The sequence below is a fragment of the Helicoverpa armigera genome, chromosome 20, assembly GCF_030705265.1.
Source record: "Helicoverpa armigera isolate CAAS_96S chromosome 20, ASM3070526v1, whole genome shotgun sequence".
Taxonomy (NCBI): Eukaryota; Metazoa; Arthropoda; class Insecta; order Lepidoptera; family Noctuidae; genus Helicoverpa; species Helicoverpa armigera.
Window position 1 is genome coordinate 5,894,376 of NC_087139.1, and position 18,323 is coordinate 5,912,698.

General features: G+C 35.6%; 1 protein-coding gene across 1 annotated transcript in view; it reads left to right on the forward strand.

Moving 5' to 3' along the window:
- Positions 1-18,323, forward strand: part of LOC110373390 (cell adhesion molecule Dscam2) — a 76,020-nt gene that overhangs the window by 29,125 nt on the left and 28,572 nt on the right. Inside the window, exons 4-8 of the mRNA XM_064039800.1 lie at positions 5,375-5,433; positions 8,315-8,426; positions 8,911-8,966; positions 11,526-11,607; positions 14,626-14,726. Of these exons, the coding sequence (XP_063895870.1) occupies positions 5,375-5,433; positions 8,315-8,426; positions 8,911-8,966; positions 11,526-11,607; positions 14,626-14,726 (410 nt within the window). The remainder of the gene's footprint in view (positions 1-5,374; positions 5,434-8,314; positions 8,427-8,910; positions 8,967-11,525; positions 11,608-14,625; positions 14,727-18,323) is intronic.

The following is an 18,323-nucleotide window of genomic DNA, read 5'->3' on the forward strand; positions in this document are numbered from 1 at the left end:
TGGCTGTCACATTCTGAGGTCCCTTAATTCTTACTGCTTTAATGCGTCTCTTGTTTTCATTAAAAAAGATAAAAGATGACGATGGAATCTAAAATTAAAGAAGGCTCTTTAAGTATTCTTTTTACAAAGAATTTTATGGAATCAAAAATGCAAAAGATTTGTTTAAATATGTTAATGTTATGCAACAAACAAACTGAAAAAGTGAGTAGCAATACGAGACAGAAAACTTACTATTGTTTTCGATTCAAAGCTAATTAAAATAATGTAATGATGAAACTTAGACAAGAAACAAAAAGTTATTCAATATTAGTCCATATAATAGGTTTAGTAGATAAAGCCAGATAAATATCGAGTTTATATTTTGTCAAATATTAAATCTTTCCCGCCCGCTGTAACTCGCCAAACTTGGCGATTTATCCGTTGACACTAAGGCTAAAATCTATAAAATGTACTTGGAGTGCACTTAGGAGATAAGTCACGCTCCGTATTAACGTCTGTGATCGACTTAAACTTGGATCACCTCGGTTTAACTTGTGCGCAGACTGCCGAGCATTTAGTCGGTCAACTGTCGGCATTTTGCTTTCAAATTCAAAAATCATTTACTCAAACTTGGCTGAAAAACAGTACTTTTCGAACGTCAACGTGGTAAGTAAAAAACATTTATTTTTGAAAATCGTGAATTCAATCAAACCTTTTGGTCGGTCTAATACCGAACAAACTCCTAATCGTTGTTACGTGTGTACTTCCATTCATTCCATCATCATTTATGAACCCAAATAAACAATCGGCCGACTAAAAGTTTGAAGTGTGCACGCGCTCTTAGTAGCTTACTAAACAGGAACAAATGGTGCCTTCTGTCTCTATATCTGGGTCTTGCTTCACGGGTTTTATGGAGCCCAGCGATCTTGGTCTTTAACGCTCTGTTAGAGGAGGTAATAGTTCGGAAGTGTGTGCATCTTGGCATAAATATATAGTCACATGTATATGGATCTTCTGGGTTTACGAAGGTATCACCTTAGTCCGCCCATGACTATGGATGCTGAAAAGGATCCGAAACGTCGGGAATAAATAATCTTAATATAACAGCGATACAATTTGTAAAAGTAGTTTTATTTAAATGTCTAATATTCGCGTGACAGAAATCAATATCTTCTGGTACTAAGAAAATTGAACATAAACTCCTGATGACTGATAAAGCTTGACTTCTGTGCCCCTTAGCTCTTACTAAGCATATTTGTAGAACCTACGTTTATCATGAAACGAGGATCTCACAAATTATAATGATTGTAATCGTATATTAAGTCGCTTCGAGCAAAGTGAACCCTGGCAGTAGTCCAGTAAAGGCTTAAACGAGGTTTTGGTTTTAAAGTTTGTCTACGTTATATTATTCCAGCTCATGTTATTTTTATACTTTCAAAACTGAACTTTTTATACGTATTATTTTAACATAGAGGTCGTAATAGTATTATTTTTGGAACGTTTCATCGATTGCTATTGTAGTTGAATCCCAAACAATTTCAAGCACATACCCCTTGGCTAGTCCACTTTTGCCACGAATTGCTTGTGCGTAGCGACCCTCATGATGGCATACTTATCATTAACTTTTATACTACTGCTACTTTCTGAGACTCTTCCAAAAAAAATCTACAGTTTCTTCGCCCCTTTTAATTAAAGTTTCAAACATGATTTCGGTCCGTAACTTCAGTGGCGGTTAGTTAATACGCAGGCCGTATATCGGTGGCGTGGTTGATCAGCCTATGCAAACGGTGCAAGCCTCACTGAGCGTGTTAGCTTGCTCGTTTTGCATACCGCCAGAATTTGGGCCTTGCTTTTTAAACATTAATGAAACCCGTCGATGCGATAGTTCGAAGTACGTAACTGTGAAATGGAAACCTGTTCAGTATAAAGGAATTATGACGTTGATCAAAATTTTGGGTTGAACTAAGTTATTTATTGTATTGGTAATATCAGTAATTTAAGACAAAAAGAGTTTCTTGCAATTTCCTTACCGAAAACTGGACATCTCCGTCGTTGAGAATCCAGTTCAGAATAATATGCTTGCGGCCACTTGACCACTGGATAGTGGTGGATAGTCGGTAAACAAACTTCAACGTTATTCCCCTTCTCTCGTTATATTTACTCATTGTTTATTTTCTAAGTTAATAAAATGTGCATTTCCATCAGAATTACAACGATAGTTGATGTTTCATGGTATTATTTGCAATGCGTACGTTTACGTTTATCCACCCATTTCTCTCTATTGTGGGGTAGGCAAAGCCCCGAGGGGTGAGCATCGGAGCGAAAGTTTCCATTTGTGAAAGAGTTCTCTTAATGCAATGTACCTTTACTGAATGATTCCATAAACAAGCCGGCTTGTAGTTGTTTTGTTATTCTTCTAAGCGCCAGGTTTTTTGTATTCCGTAGGAAGGTTTTTTCTATGGAAATAACTGTCTTGTGCGAGCCGTACATATGTATAGTAAGATCAATCCAATTATTTTTTTATATAAGTCACCGCATTACCGCTACCTGGGTATTCGTATATAAGTACCTACTATCCAAATACTAATATTTTATAATAATTCAGTTAACTAGTTTTTATATTCTTTTGTTTTACTTGCAGTTATTATTAAAAAGGCATCTACATTATTTTACTATTACACCAGCATTTTCTCTTCCTTTTACAATGAACCTACGCGGCTACGCCAACAACAACGTATTACAATATGCAGAAAAGTTTGTATGTGCAGCCTCGCCGTCGGTTTAAGATAAATTGGAATAAGTTAGCCATTACTCTGGGCCGTCCATCTATCATAGCTGTCGTTTCCTATACAAAAGCTGACACCACGTATTTTTTACCGTATGTAGACCACAGTAAAACGGTACAACAAAAATCAATAAAAAAAATATGTTTGGAGGGCTTGATATTAATTATGTTCGTTTAAAGAATTTTGATGTAATATTAGTACGTCATGTGTATGTTATTTTTGGATTTACCTACGAATATTTTAGACGAAAAACCGAATTTAGATCTGAACATTTCAAGTAAGTATATACTAAAAATAGAATCGTTTTAGCTTGAGAAATTACTGAAGAATTTTCTCTTCTCTCTAAAGTTTAAAGTTTCTACTCCCGGATAGTTCATGAGATTAAACTAATGCGCACCAGTCACAATGATATCCGTCGCCTACACTGCAGTGTCCGCAATCCCATTCACGTGCAAAACTTTCATCAATCATCGCCCATTGTGTGCCGAGTCACAAGAGGAACGGCTCTGAACTCCTTAGAAAAACATTTAGATTTAACGTTCCAATATATTAAGACAATAGCGCTCTCCTTCAGAGCGCAACAATGCAACATTAAAGAGCAGTTAACTGTTCAGCGCCAAAACACGGGAACAACGAACTGCCAGTGTTATATCAGTGTCCTGCGTATAATTCGGATGATAAATACTCTAACATATCATAGCTACGTAAACAGTAATATCGCCGCTTCGTGGAATTGAAATCGCGAATAATCAGCGTGTGATAAATTGGTGTGTCGTCGCCATTAGATATTCAGGCATTCTATGGCAACTCCCATGTGATCATCAATCAAAACTGTCGATATGTTTGACGCTCCCTTATAACAATATCGTGTATATTTGGGGTTAACTACATCACGGTTTAAATAGCTGGGTTATGTGTCAATGGAACCAGTAGATATTTTCGTAACATGAGAATTCATAATTCTTGAACACGTCAATGGCTTGGTCTAAATGGGTTTTTGCAAATAGTAGCAGCTATTGTAGACATTTTGGTCCTGTATGATGTGAGCAAAAAATGTATATGATAGGTAGGTAAGTAATTGGTAAATATGAGAAGTCATCCTTAACCTTTAAGGATACACACAAAAAAAAAACAAGTACAGGTAGCTAAAAATAAACTCACTAGGTAACATTTTCCATGACATCTGATAAATTACATCCACGACTTCGTGAAACTTAAAGCTTGAGACTATTATATCCCGACACTTAATATTTTTGTTCAGACATTTCAACTCAAGAGACTTATTCTAAAATTATAATGAAAATTCTTGCAACAGAAGTTGCTTTGCCATGTCGTTGGACACTGATTTCTATTCTAATTGTTATAAGGACCATAATCAAATGTCTAATGAGCTACAGGTCGCGTTCTATTGGTGACGTATGCAGTCCCACAGGGCCGATGAGACGTCTAGCCGAGGCTAACATGCTCATGTCAGGGTACGTCTGATAGTACGCCGCAAATGCTTGGCTGCATTATGCAATAACGATCCTGGGATACCAATGCATGCTGTTTATATAAAGTATCTCACTGATGGCTTCTGAAAATTCAATCTTAGGAAGAAATCTAAATGGGAAAGTTCAAAGTTAAGTGTTAAAAGCCTTTTAGTTACTTTTTTACATGTCACAAAGCATTCTTTAGAAGTTCATGATGAAGGGATCTCTCTCACAATAATACTATATTTTGATATTCTCTTACCAACTAATTTGTCTTTGGGATTGCAAAGTATTGCATATCGTTGCTGTTACAAGTGGTGATAGACGGATGCAAATGACGCTTATTTTTCATACAAGCTCCAGCTAGAGGCTTTTCAAGCCTAGCATAAATCTCCTTCACGCGACCATCTATCTCACCAACACTCGGTCAGTTCAACTATGTAGGTATGTTCTCCAAAAGAGTGACAAGACTTTCGAAAGTGCTCAGGACAACAATGTCTTTTTATAACGAACTGTAAGTTCGCGCAGGTACTCGAGCCTGATGTAAGAGCATGTTAAAGTGCCCGCATTGTGTGACGAGGTGACACCGTATTGTGTTCGAAAGGACGCTTCCCGGGAACATCTTGATACATGTACACCCTTAATGATGTACTTACATTAGTTGTATTAGGTGTCGGATAGCTTTGAGGTATGATCTTGTCGAGCTCGCACGTTGTTCAGATTGAGATCGTGATCTCGAGTTACATACGTGCTTTATTAACTCGATGTGGTATAACAGACACCCGACCGGAGCAGCATTATTATATTGTTCTTGGAGTTCAATGAAGTTCATAAATGAAAGCAAGTCTTATCGGAAAGTTGCTATAAAAAGACTGCATCTTAAAGTGTATTTAACTTATAAACTAGCTCTTAACGAACTTGGTTGTTATAAGCCAGTCTACAGCCGATTATATGAAAAAGAAACCAATTTGAATAGGAGATATCTTTCTCGCGAATTCATTAAGAAACCAAATCTCTTTGGAATTAAATTCAGTGGTCTAGTCTGGTAGATAGTTGAAAGTTAACGATTTATTTCTGAGCTAAACAACCGTAGTGGTGTAAGATAGTGTTGAGACTCATATTTATTATTTCCCGCAGATGTCGGCTTGTTCCAATGAATGGGACGCGAGAGGACTTCCGCGATGCGAACAGGTTACGTGAGTATCTGTGATTTATTGTAGCTTAGAATAAATAAAAAAGCTTTATTTTTTTATTTATGTAGGTTTCTTATTTTTTATTATTCATTCAATACGTTCAAAACTTGATATGACCTTATTTGATATACATATCTATAATTGGCTGTATGCATTCATTATCTTGACCAGTGTTCATCTCTGGCTTTAATAACCTATTTTTCAGTGAAGCTTTCTTTCTTATCATATAAGATACTCGATAAATAAAAGATTCAAAACACAAACCACATAACAGACTTACACGTGTTATTAAAAGCAACAAATGTAAATTCTTGAAATAACATCAGGAAAACGAAATTCAACGTTTACCTCAGAAAGAGCCTTAATTCGAGATTGACAGATGACAGCGGCGGGCGTAAAAGGCGGGAAAATAAAAAAAACATGGAGAAAGTATTTTTTTTCGTGCAAATTGGTTTTTGAAGAGGAAGCGTTATAGCGGAGTGTTCTCAGCGATGACTGAATTACGGAACAACACGAAAATTAAAGAGCGTTTTATTTGTACCGTATTCGTTGGGAAACGTATCTCATTATGTGCGATGGAAATAAATTGGAACAGACTATTTGTCGAACACTTGGTTGCCGCTCCCGATCCGCTTCGATTCAATTTGCCCCAAATTTAATTGCAATTGAAATGGTTGAGTGAAACGAAATCCGCTCGTGGAGATTATCCTTTACGTATAACGATGAAAAAGGTCAGGTAATTAATTTTAATAAGTGTTGAAAGCTCTAAGTAGCTGAAAATGTTGGAGGTTATATCATTTTATTATCGCGGGAACTAGTTTTTGGGTGGCGGGTATAGTGATAATGCCAGATTAATGTGTCGCAATTTGCGAGCTTTATGTTTTTACGATGCTATACATTTTCAACGGTATAGTTCGTTCTTAAGTGCTCGTTTTTATCTTTTTGTGAAGGAGATTTGTAGTGCACAATAAAGTAATATAAAAGCGTTTAGGTGAAAGGTGTACCTACACCAACGCGGTGCGGTGAGCTCGCAACACATGCTGCGAATTCTTTGCGGAATATTCACAAAATATGCTGCTATATCTAACAATAATTACGTGGTTGGTTGCATAAAACCATTTCAAAGATAATTAATTTTAATTTCATTTTACAAATTCGTGATATTATAAATGAAAAGTTTCCGATAAACAATTTTGAAAATGAAATATCACAGAAGCACTCACGAATTTAACATCAAAATTCGCAATTTGCGGAATGATTAATAAAATTATTTATAGCGTCCATCGATGTATCAGGAGGTAATAGGTCAAAATTGGTTCGACATTTATGTCACAAATATTCTGAGGCCCGATGACAGCGGCTGTCAATAATGACGAAGGTGCACCGAATATTGCGCGGAGGACCTACTATGGGGCAGATAATAGGTCAAAGTTGAGCGGCACATTATTGCCAGACAGACATTGTGACCGTTCTCATAGGGTTACATCATCTATGTCACAAGCGACGCTTTGAATTAGATTTGAAAATCGAATGTCAATGTTTTTTGTACGTTTTTTTCTTTCATTTGTTTTTTTTTTCATAATGTTATTTCCGTACATCGTTTTAGAACGATTCGAAAGTTTCACCGTGTTTTTCCTGCATATATAAAACACATTTCACAGAACACAAATAGAAGTAACATATTAAGATAAATACTTAACATGTACGAAGAAGGGTGTGCAAGAAATATCGTTACACGTATCTCACATCAGGGCTCATATAAAATGGCGAACCAAAAAGATCTGAGAGTAAAACCTTTTTTGTACAATTCCTTATACACGAACCCTCATTTCGAAGATACCTGACTTCTTATTATGAGGTTAATTTGATCGCAAATATATGTTGCGGGATAAATTACGTCAGGTTTTTGAATACATTTTTTTTTCTTTATAGTTATGTCGGAGTATGTAGAAGGATCTAGTCATGATGACACCCGTACATCAAAATTCTTGCTTGGTATTCTTAGGTGCCGTGAAGTACATACCTATACTAAAGTCACTTACTTTAGTATACTGTAACGTACTATTTTTAAGATTTGCATGCTCTTATTCAAAAAAATAATTTAAATAATAATATTTAAACAGTCTGTATAACCTAGCTAGTTTGACATAAATTATCGTGTAACCAATGGGAGAAGGCGCTGATTCCTGACATACAGGTTATTTCCTAGTTTGTGTTTCAGAGGCTTCATATGTTTTTGTAACCTCATATTATGTCAATAAAGAATTTTATTTATTTAAAGTGATGCAGTTGCTAGAGGTTCAGATACTCATTCAGAATGTGCATCTAAAGTAATTGTATAAAGATTGTTTTATTACTGTCATCAAAATGTATTCAGTAGTTTATACGGGAAAAAAATCCTCACATCCATCGATGGATTCACACACCCAAACTCTCACGTTTTTAATATCAGTGTGATAGTATGATCACAATAGTATGTATATTTATTTTGCTTCGTATTATTTTAAACATCATTTTCCAGCACTATTACTAGTTTATTTATTCAGTAAATAATATCAGCAGTTTTACTCCCACGGCTTAATTTAATGCTAAACCTGATGTTTTCATGAAATAACAGTATTTATTTACGGTTAAACGGGGCCAGGAAGTAAATTGTTATTTTGTTAATGATTATGGAATAATTATTCTAAAGTTGTCTGTAATTGTGAAATATGCTGATTAATTAATTTAGTTTAAACATTTTGTTTAAATAAATAGTCTATATGATATGATACTTTTTAACTACCGTATGAAAGTGCTTTTTCTATAGGTAACTAGCTTATATAGCCGTATGAAGGTGTTTTTCTATAGCTAGCTTATCTCTAATACATAGTGTTTCCTACAGATATCGTGAACAAAGAGGCTGGCAACACATGGATAATGTTACGTGACAGTGAAAAACTTCACACGCGCTGTATATATCACGAAAACTCTCCAGTATGGGAACAGCTTAACAGGTACGTTGTTAATTAACAAACTTTGTTTATAATACTCACCTAACATTATAATAAATCTATTTAAATTGGAAATTAAATACTCTTTGAATTTGTTATAATCAGTTTGGAAATTAATTTGCCATGTGGCACGTGAAATTATGTTGGTAGTATTCTATAGTTATTAAGTACTTAAAAACCTTGTCATAATGTGTTGATGTCGTTCAGTCAATGAAGCCAGACAATGCGACCTCTTTGAAAGAGATATGAACAAAGAAAGAAAAAAAAATTGGTATCGATAAAACCAACGAGTATAATATTTATTACTGAAAAGGAAGCAAACTCTGTATCTAGGTAAAATTATCAATAATGTCTCTGGAATGAAATATTTAAAATAGAATAATAATTCATTATTTCTTCCTTTCAAACTCTAGGAGCTTTAAGTATGGTATACTTTCTTTTTTCCCCTGGTATCTTATTTTATGAAGACAAACTTTGTCGTTCACAGCGCAACTTTGGCCATTAACGTCACCAAAATCCTATCAGCGGAAACTCAAAATATTGGTAAGTTAACATTTTGATACAAAACTTGGTTGAAATATCGCTATATCATCATCGCGCTGCCTAAGATACAGCTTCAACATCGAAAACATCTTTTAACTTTATTTACACCGAGTTTTAGTAAAGTGAAAATTTTGATTTACTGTTTATCTGCTAGGGAAACTCACAGAACATTGACTAGCAGTTTATTTATGGGGTGGTTTCGTTTATATGTCGAATAAATTTCAATTACGGTCAGCTAGAAAGGTAATAAGCTCCGTCTGAGTCGGCAGCTTTTTCAAAGCGGTCACAAGCACAATACGATAAATTACCGGCCTAATTCGATCCGCTGGTCGTAATGTGGGTTCATCAAACATCTTGTTTGTGCGACATAAAGTACAATAGAGGGACAGCCGACCCGCCCGTGGCATTAGCGACGTCCCCGCAATTTCGCTCTACTTTGTCTCCATTGCTTGTTGTCCACGGTCACGGAACAAATGAGAGATGAAAACGGTACGACGACGTTTCTTTTCAGACTTAGGACGGCAGCCAGTACCATTAGTTACACGATACGATACAACAGGCTTTAGACGGCGGAATCCTTATTGAAGCACAAGAAATCGTTGATTAAACGAGTTATTTCTGCTTAGATCGAAGAAAAAGTTCATTACAAGAACCTTTGATAAGGTTTTAATTAAAAAGTAGGAAGCCGTAACGACGTCGTGTTTCCTGGCTGCTTATTCATAATAATTAAAGGGGTTGCAAAAATTTTCTCACATGGCACGGAAAAAGAGAAACGCAAACGTAACATTCAAGCCGTATGTTTATGAGTTTCCCTAGTTTTCAAAGGGAAAGATATTGCGCTCCGTGCTCGTATTTGAGGAACAAGAGTGTAATTCCCCGAGGTTTTGTCTTGCGGCAACACATCCTACAAATGAAAAGATGCCGACATTCAAAGCGAGCTGGTGCATTTTTAAATTCTAGCTGTGGCCGGTTCGGGGCAAAAACTCGTGTGGGTCCGCAACTAATGGACTTTTTAAACGTGTTTCGTTTCTTTCATTCGTTCTTGCATTTACATTTGAAGCGAAAACGTATCGTGTGTATTCCGATCACGGCGCCCTGCTTACACTGTGTTGCGTCGCCTAGATTCAGTTACGATTAGTTTTAATTTCGCTCCTGGGGCACTGAAACTATTCCGTGCTCGACTGACTCGTTGTTCTCTTGTGAGATTTATTGCTAAAGTTACTGCACAGAAGCGTTATAAAATGGTATGTACTTATTGCATTGCTTGGACTTCAACGGATATTAGCTTGTCTTCACGAATTCTTTATTGTCGAGTTCATTTTCATACAAATGTGTGTACTAGAAAATGAGATTCGTCCTTTCTAACCCTAATAGTGTTATTACTTGGTACCATTAACGGGCTTCATTTTAATAGATACAGTCACAGAAGGCTGTATATTCAAGAATAGCAGAGACAGCGCAGTTTTCCACAACGAGCTCGTAAAGCTTTGAGGGGATGAGACATTGCGATTCATTCTCGCATTTAAAAGCAAGACTGTAATTTCACAGGCCTTTGTCTCGGGCCCGCGCGGGACGTCGGCTTGTAGGAAAATATGCGCATTCAAAATGGATTTTTATCGCTTTTCAAGTGGTAGGCTTTAGCTGTGTAGTCTGTTCGGAATTCTTTAACGATCCATACGATGTTGGGAAAATGTGTTTACTATTCTATATTAGTTTGTCTGATTAAAAAAAATCTAATGTTCGTCTACTATTTACAAGATGTTGATAAAAATAATACAGGTACCATAGAACAACTCATAAAGTTTGGCACACCTTAAGGGTTTAATTAGCAAAGTTCAGAGAGCGCGGCTATAAAGTTTCCGAATTACAAGATCACAACCGAACCAGCGTGGTCAATATACACTATACCTTTAATCCTTCATTTGTTAACTTAGGACTTTATGTAGATGCGTATCTGTGTAAGGTATTTTAGATAAAACCTTGTAAGATAAGGCTTTGTTTCGTGTAATTACACTCGGGGAGAAGACTTGTTCAACGTGCACCTCCGATATTCAAATGAACGAGCTTAACGTCCTTGTCGACACGTATGGCACTAATTGGGCGACGTGCACATGACACGCTTGTATATTATTTTCCGTCACAAATACTTTATGCAACGTGTGGCCTTATTCAGATGGAGCGCATGACTAGGTCACTGTACTCTTGGAAAGTTCACAGTATTGATTTTATTGCGCACGCCCGAAAATATAAATGGAATCTGGTGGCGTACGGAACTGGCCATTGATTTAATAGCCGCGAATAGGTACGGCGCGGACACGTTCCTACATCTGCACATCAATTATTCAGAGAATGTGCAACGCATCCTGCCAGCGCTCCAGTAAAGTAATCCGGCGCGTGTAATGCGCCCTAACCAAATTGAATTAACTTGATGAAATACCCGACGTGTGTCAACACACCGATGTTTGATGTTTTCAATGTAATTGCTTTACGATTCAACGAAATTCAACCGAGTGGTTAGCTAGATTACTATCGATTTATTGATCATCTTCCTTTTCACAGGATTCATCGAGTTAGTGGAGACGGGGAAAGGGTTCGAGTGTGAAACTTTGCTGAAGTGCACACTCATTGACTCGAGACGATCGTAAGTTATCCTCAGATACTCGTAAACTATTATATCGATCTATAACAATATAGTACTTTAGTACTCGCACATAAAACTGTAAACCGTCGTGACATTTGTTTTGTGACAGCATAAAGTTTATCTTTTTGTCTCAAGTTTAAACTTTACGAGGTAAAGTTGCAGACAGTAATAATGTGAAATTTATCAAGATGTCGGAGCCACGTGGCGAGAAAGTTTGAACCTAATTCTGTGTGATGTAGACCACAGAGTATAGTAGCGGGGAGTCGTCGCGACATCCTCGTTACGTAATTATTAGACGCTCGGCGGCGCCGCGGGACGACGACCCCGGCTCGACTTTGACCCACTTCTTACTCTAATTTTCGCGTCTCAAGCTCGTAGACAACTTTATCTATATCTGTATAACTTGTGATAACTACCGGGACGCCACTCGCGGAGGGTCGCATTAATATTCTGTGAGCGTCACTCTGTGATACCACGAAACAATTTCAACATACAATTTGCACTTGTTCTTTTATGATATTTCAGTTAATTTAAAATGTATCCACTCACACTCCCTCATGTAGAGCGACCCACAACGTGCACAAATATTTTTCCAGCTTCAGCAGCTAAAAGTTTATATTCAATGTAATGTTTTCTTTCCATTACCTATGATTCGGAAGGTTTTCCAGAAGGGCTGAATAAAACAACATTATGCGGCCGTGGAAAAGGTTCTATTTTAATATTTTCTTCACAAGCGGATCGGTACATTTTTATCTTATAAGTAGACAGACGATAAATATTTGAGTTTAATTTGGGGTAAAAGCATTTATTTTTACTCCAAGGCGAGCATTGTGCCTCCTAATTAGCATATGATGGGAGCGGTTTTTAATTATAAAATTACACCCTTTTATCTTTTTGAAGTTTGGGCAAGCTTAGTAGAATGGATGTTATTATACCTACCTTTATTTTAAATAGCTTGAGTTAAAATCCACCGAGATATTTAAATTCGACAGCCAAACCTACAATTAAATAAATACAGCAATTTTACAAAGGCACAAAAACAGCATTAAAAAGTCCATTAAAATAGAAGCAATAAAAACAAGTACAACGGAACACTTTAAGTTAGCTACTAAGTTGGTGTTAAACACGGATTTCCTATAGCTCCTCATTCTTCCGAATAAAATCACAATAAAACTTGGTCGTCGGTAACGCGGCTGAGTCGTCGCCTTCAAACTTTGTCATATTCAAATGTTCGTCTGGAACTTGCCTTATTTACATATTCCCACTCACAACAAGCTATTAAAAGTATACTAACTTTTCTTTCTATAGTACAGTCATCATCAAAACTCGTTTCACAAAAAAGACATACATATTTTGGAGAAAAAACTGCACTACAATGTTTCTGAATTATTCAATTCCATACGCATTTTTTTTTTCATTGTAAAATACATTTGAAATTCCATAAAAATTCTAGGAAATATTCAATAAAATTGTTTTCAATTCATTGCACTCACTCACTACATAGAATTGAACTGAAATAATTGAATGAATGGTTTTTTTATTATTTCTGCGAATATTTCAACCGGTATAACATCCTGAATTAATTAAAGAATAACAAGTATTCTTTAATTATTAAAAATATTTCAGAGCAAATATTTTATGAATTTGAAATCGCTGCACGGGATCCGTTCAGTAATAAAATCAGGTACTATTCGCATAAATACTTTATTAAAAGTGGAATTTAATATCGGAAGGTGAATAGCAATCGAATTCAGGTCCAGCGAACAGATTGCAGCGTCATTCCATTCTCTAAAAATTTGATTGAATCGAAATTACATTTTGATTTACGATACATTGTACCTGTGTGTGATGTATGCATTTAACGGTGAAATTGATGGGAAAATTCCAGATAAAAACTGCTGCCGCATATGTGATTTTATTTTCAGATATTTTTATTCCGAGTCTTTGTTATGTTTATTAACTCAACTATTATTTTGGATACGTTGGCATAACTTTGACTATTCATATAATCACAAATAACTTTGCAAAATTAGATCATGCGTAAACTACAAATAAATGTGGGTTGCGGGTCGAATTTTCCTATTCACAATGAGTAGCATTCTCTCATTCAAGCCATTGAAATCACTATAGATCCAGAAACCAAATAATTAAACTTAATTAAAAAAAAAACTTCTCGAAGAACTTCCACAGCGCCCTTTCTTTATATCTCTTACAAAGTGATGGCAAAATTAATACAAATCAAAGTTTCCTAAAATAGAATCATCATTTATTCGTGAATACTATCTCGAGCGTACACACAGAAATTAATTAAGGCTGTACGAACATTTTTCTGTGCGTTCCACCATACATATGTAGGTAAGCAATTAGTAGAGGTTTTCGAGTAAAAGGCGAGCTCGAGGAAAATAATTTCAGTTCGTTATTCAGTCCCCAGTGGGTGTAATTGGTAGGCTCTTGTGTCCCGCCCGGTGGGGCGATGTGGTTGTACATCAAACAAAACGCTCTGAATTACAGCCTTTTAATTTTCGACAATTAATAAATTGAATGGCTTTCTTTGTGTGTGTGCCGACTCTGTGTCGCCAGTGGGGGACAATTTATACCGTTGTAGACATATGCCAAGCGTTTGTTTGTTTGAAGGTACTTGAGGCGAATGTGTGGCTCTCATTACATTTATTGTTTCGATTATGTAAGCAGTTGTTGGGTTTAATTTAATTTTCATGGGGGAGGATAAAATTAAAACGATTAAGCTTAACAGCTTTGAGTTGGCTAGTTAGGAGTCTCGTGCAGTTTCTAAAAAGCTTTTCAATCGTTTATGAACTTCATGATGATAGAAATGTATTTATACACCCTGTGTATCTACAGTAAACTTTATGCCGTTACAAATTCATTCCATTCAATTAATAAAACAAGTGCAATGTGCATGTATTACTCTCCAAACTAAATTCCATGTATAAGTCAGACATCTAAAACGAAAAATAACTTAATCCAAAAACTAATTAAAACCGCCTTATTTGTCCTCAGATCCAGTGCCTCCATACAATTCTACATTAGTGAATCAGGTCGCGCCAACTTGGCATGTGATCCGCTAAACTTCCCCGGCCCAGACGTCCATCAAGACACTGGTATGTACCCCTGTAGCCCAAGAGCCAGCGATTGCCAGAACTTAGTATAAAGGCTGAAACTTTTTACTACTACAAAGTTTGACTGACGGTTGCTTTGGAAAATATATAAAAATACTTTACCTAACTCAATATTTTTTTTGACAGTCTGATCCTCCCTTATACGAGTATGTATGAATTAAAGATAATATCGATAAGGGCCACTTTTTATACGACAGCAATCGTTGAGTTTGTACAGGAGGAAAGACAGGACATCCAATTCTGTTTAGAGGTCTCTCATATCTTTTCTCCCTAATGTAATGAACAATTGCTGTCATAGAAAAAGTGGTCTATATTGATGTCATCTTAAATATAAACTAAGACACAACGGTAAAAAGATATAACTTGGAATAGGTTAGGTTATTTTCAAATATCTTCCAGTGTAACTGTCAGTCAAACTTCGTAGTAGTCTATCATTTATACCTACTATAAGGTAGAAGCACAGACAATATTTAAGTTTTCATAACGAAGGTTTGGCAGTCGCCGGCTCTCGGTCTACTACTATAATACTCGTACATAGTGTTAGTTTTAACATAGTTGCTAAATCTTAGGCGAGATTTAATTGGGTTTGGCGTTTTGTTATGTGGGGTGAGCAGATTGAAAAGGTCATGAGAAGTTTGGGTATGTTTTGTAGTGGCTATACTTGACATTGTAAAATAATAAATACTAAAGGATAACTTATACTAAAGGATACACATAATTTCATATATTGATTTGTGATAGATAATATTCTGTATGGACAGTATATCCAAACTAATATTATAAATGCGAAAGTAACTCTGTCTGTCTGTCTGTCTGTCTTTTCTTCACGCCTAAACTACTGAACCGATTTGTGTGAAATTTGGTACAGACATAGTTTGAAACTTGAGAAAGGACAAAGGATAGTTTTTATTACAAAAAATAAAAATAAAAAATAAAATTAATTACGGACATATAGCGCCATCTATTGGTCAAATCAAAAATCTGCTGGTAGTCACTATTCCACGCGAACGAAGTTGCGGGCAAAAGCTTGTATTAAATAACTGCCTACAATGTTTTCCACTATATTCTAGTGAAATAGCTATGTAAAACAGACGACCCACACAATACAACATTTCAGAGACAACCTATAAATCATATTGGCAATATAAAAAGGGACAAATAACAAGATCCATGGGTTACTATTTATGTCGATCAAGCCTTTAAAATGCTAAACAAAAAGAAAACCTCAGAAATACGAGTATATACTTATTCACGTTAACACGCATACAGTGAGGATGAATACTTTAATATATTTTTATGTTAGAATCCACATACACGTACAGGTGTGTGCGTGAACATCTACATATAAAAAGAAAAGTGCGAGGTCGGTAGATAAAGGCCTTTGCACACAAAAGATGTTATTTACTTTACGAGAGCACCTTTAATATTTCTTGAATCATTTTCGCTTTCATGTCTGAAGAATATACTGGGTGATTTATATACTACTTATAATGTATTGTGGCCCTAATTTGGCTCACGTGCGATGGGATGTAATCATATAACTATGTTATCGTATTAGGTGGAGTATTATCATTCATCGTTATGATACGCTTGAAATAGAGCAGAATCGTGAGGGATAATGATAGGGGAAAATGGTGTCCACAAATAGTAATACAGTTACGCAAAGAGGATTTAGTAATCTTCATTTGTATGATAAATATGCTCTTTTTGATGACCACCCTAATACGCCGCGCTAATGTAATTTTAATGCCAATTTTTTAATAAAAATATATTGAGGTTCTAATAAACTTTATATGTAGGTATTCATACTGTCCTAGCAAAAGAAACCCCAGATTATTTTAATAAAAACCATTCCGACCAGCTTTTACGACGCGCTATAAAACAAACATAAATCCCTATGCAATAAAATTCAATTTGAGCGCTACGCATTAACGAGAGATATAAAAGAAAAACTAGGATATAAAATCAAACTTTAAAAGGGATATTATTCTTACATTTGTACTTTAAAAGGGACATTATTCTGTAGATTTGTATGTTTCTTCTTAAAGAAGAATAGGTCATTCTTCTTTGTCGTCGGTCTCTTGACATGGCAATCTTATTATGCAGAGGCAGCTGGGTCACGACTCACGTTTTGGTACCAGAGACATAGCTTCATATATGTATAGAATACAGCTAATGTGCTCGGCGATTCTTATTTTATTTGCAAAGTTACCTAATGGCTACTGTGATTTATGATAGTTATAACATTAAGCTTTTTAGATGTGATTCGTTTAGGGATGTTTTATGTCTCTCTTAAGTTATTATTTATTTTGTAGTGCGCATAAACATAAAAGTAACCGGTGCTCACTGATATAATCATGAACTTTGTACATTAATTTCTCAAGTTGATTAAATATCGAGTTAAATCTTCATTGTTTTTACATACAAGACAAATTAAATTAATGTTATTTATGACTTGATAGATGTAGCAACTTAACGACATTAATTTAACAAAAATTGCATCAAAATTCTAAATTCAGTCGACGAAACTTAAATCAGTTGAGAATGTTGCAACATCATAAAAATGCTAGACGGACGCTAAAAACTATTATGAAGCGAACCGCAAGCCGACAGCTAGGAAATATAGCTGTGGCCTCATAATAAGACAGGCTATAAATATAAATGTTAGCTGCGGGTCTGTGGGGACTGGCCACGAGCCACAGATGAGAGCTGGCCAGGTAACTTGGTGCATTTGTTGCTTTAAGAATGAGTATTATAGTGCATTTTTGGGAATTCCTTTTAAGAAACGTCATTGTGACTTACTGAGGTTTCTAAAATTGGTTAAAGTATGACATAGTTATCAACATCTGAAACTTGAATGTGTTTACCTGTATAAGTCAATCACCAGTCCATCACTGTAAATATTTATACAGAAAACTATCCTAATACTATAAAACATAGTAGTAAGTACAAAATACTTCTGTAAGTATCGGCATGAATAGAAATCTCTATAATCAGTTGTGCACAAAGAGTGGCACCGTTTTAGGATCATATGATGGATAACATACGATTAGGAAACATCACGCAATTGCGTACGTCAAAAATATCTTTGCTTGACTGAAGTTAGCTGCCTAGTTGCGCAATAGAATATTTGAGGACAAAACTCTCTCCTGCGCAGAGAATATTTTGTTACCTCTACACATAGTGGTCATTTTTTCTCACAAAACAATACCATTTTTCCATACCATTCGTCCATATAAACAAACAGTGCTGCACAATATATTATGAGCGTCAAAATGTTGTTTAATTTATGCTAATAATCCAATTAGGGTCGGACAATTAAGTCCTCGCCGCTGTATGGTGTGTTTATGCACTTAATGCAGATGCAATCTAAACCGTTTATATTTGATTGAATTTCATAATGTTATTTTTGACTCGAGTTATGTAGTAAGTGATACTTGCTACTGAGGTTCTAATTAAATTATGAGAAATAAGATCGCTATATGTACATTTAAAGTAAGTAGCCAATAGCGATATGATGGTTATGTCCAACTTTTTAAACTAAGAATTCATTTACGTGTGATTTAAATATGAGCAAAC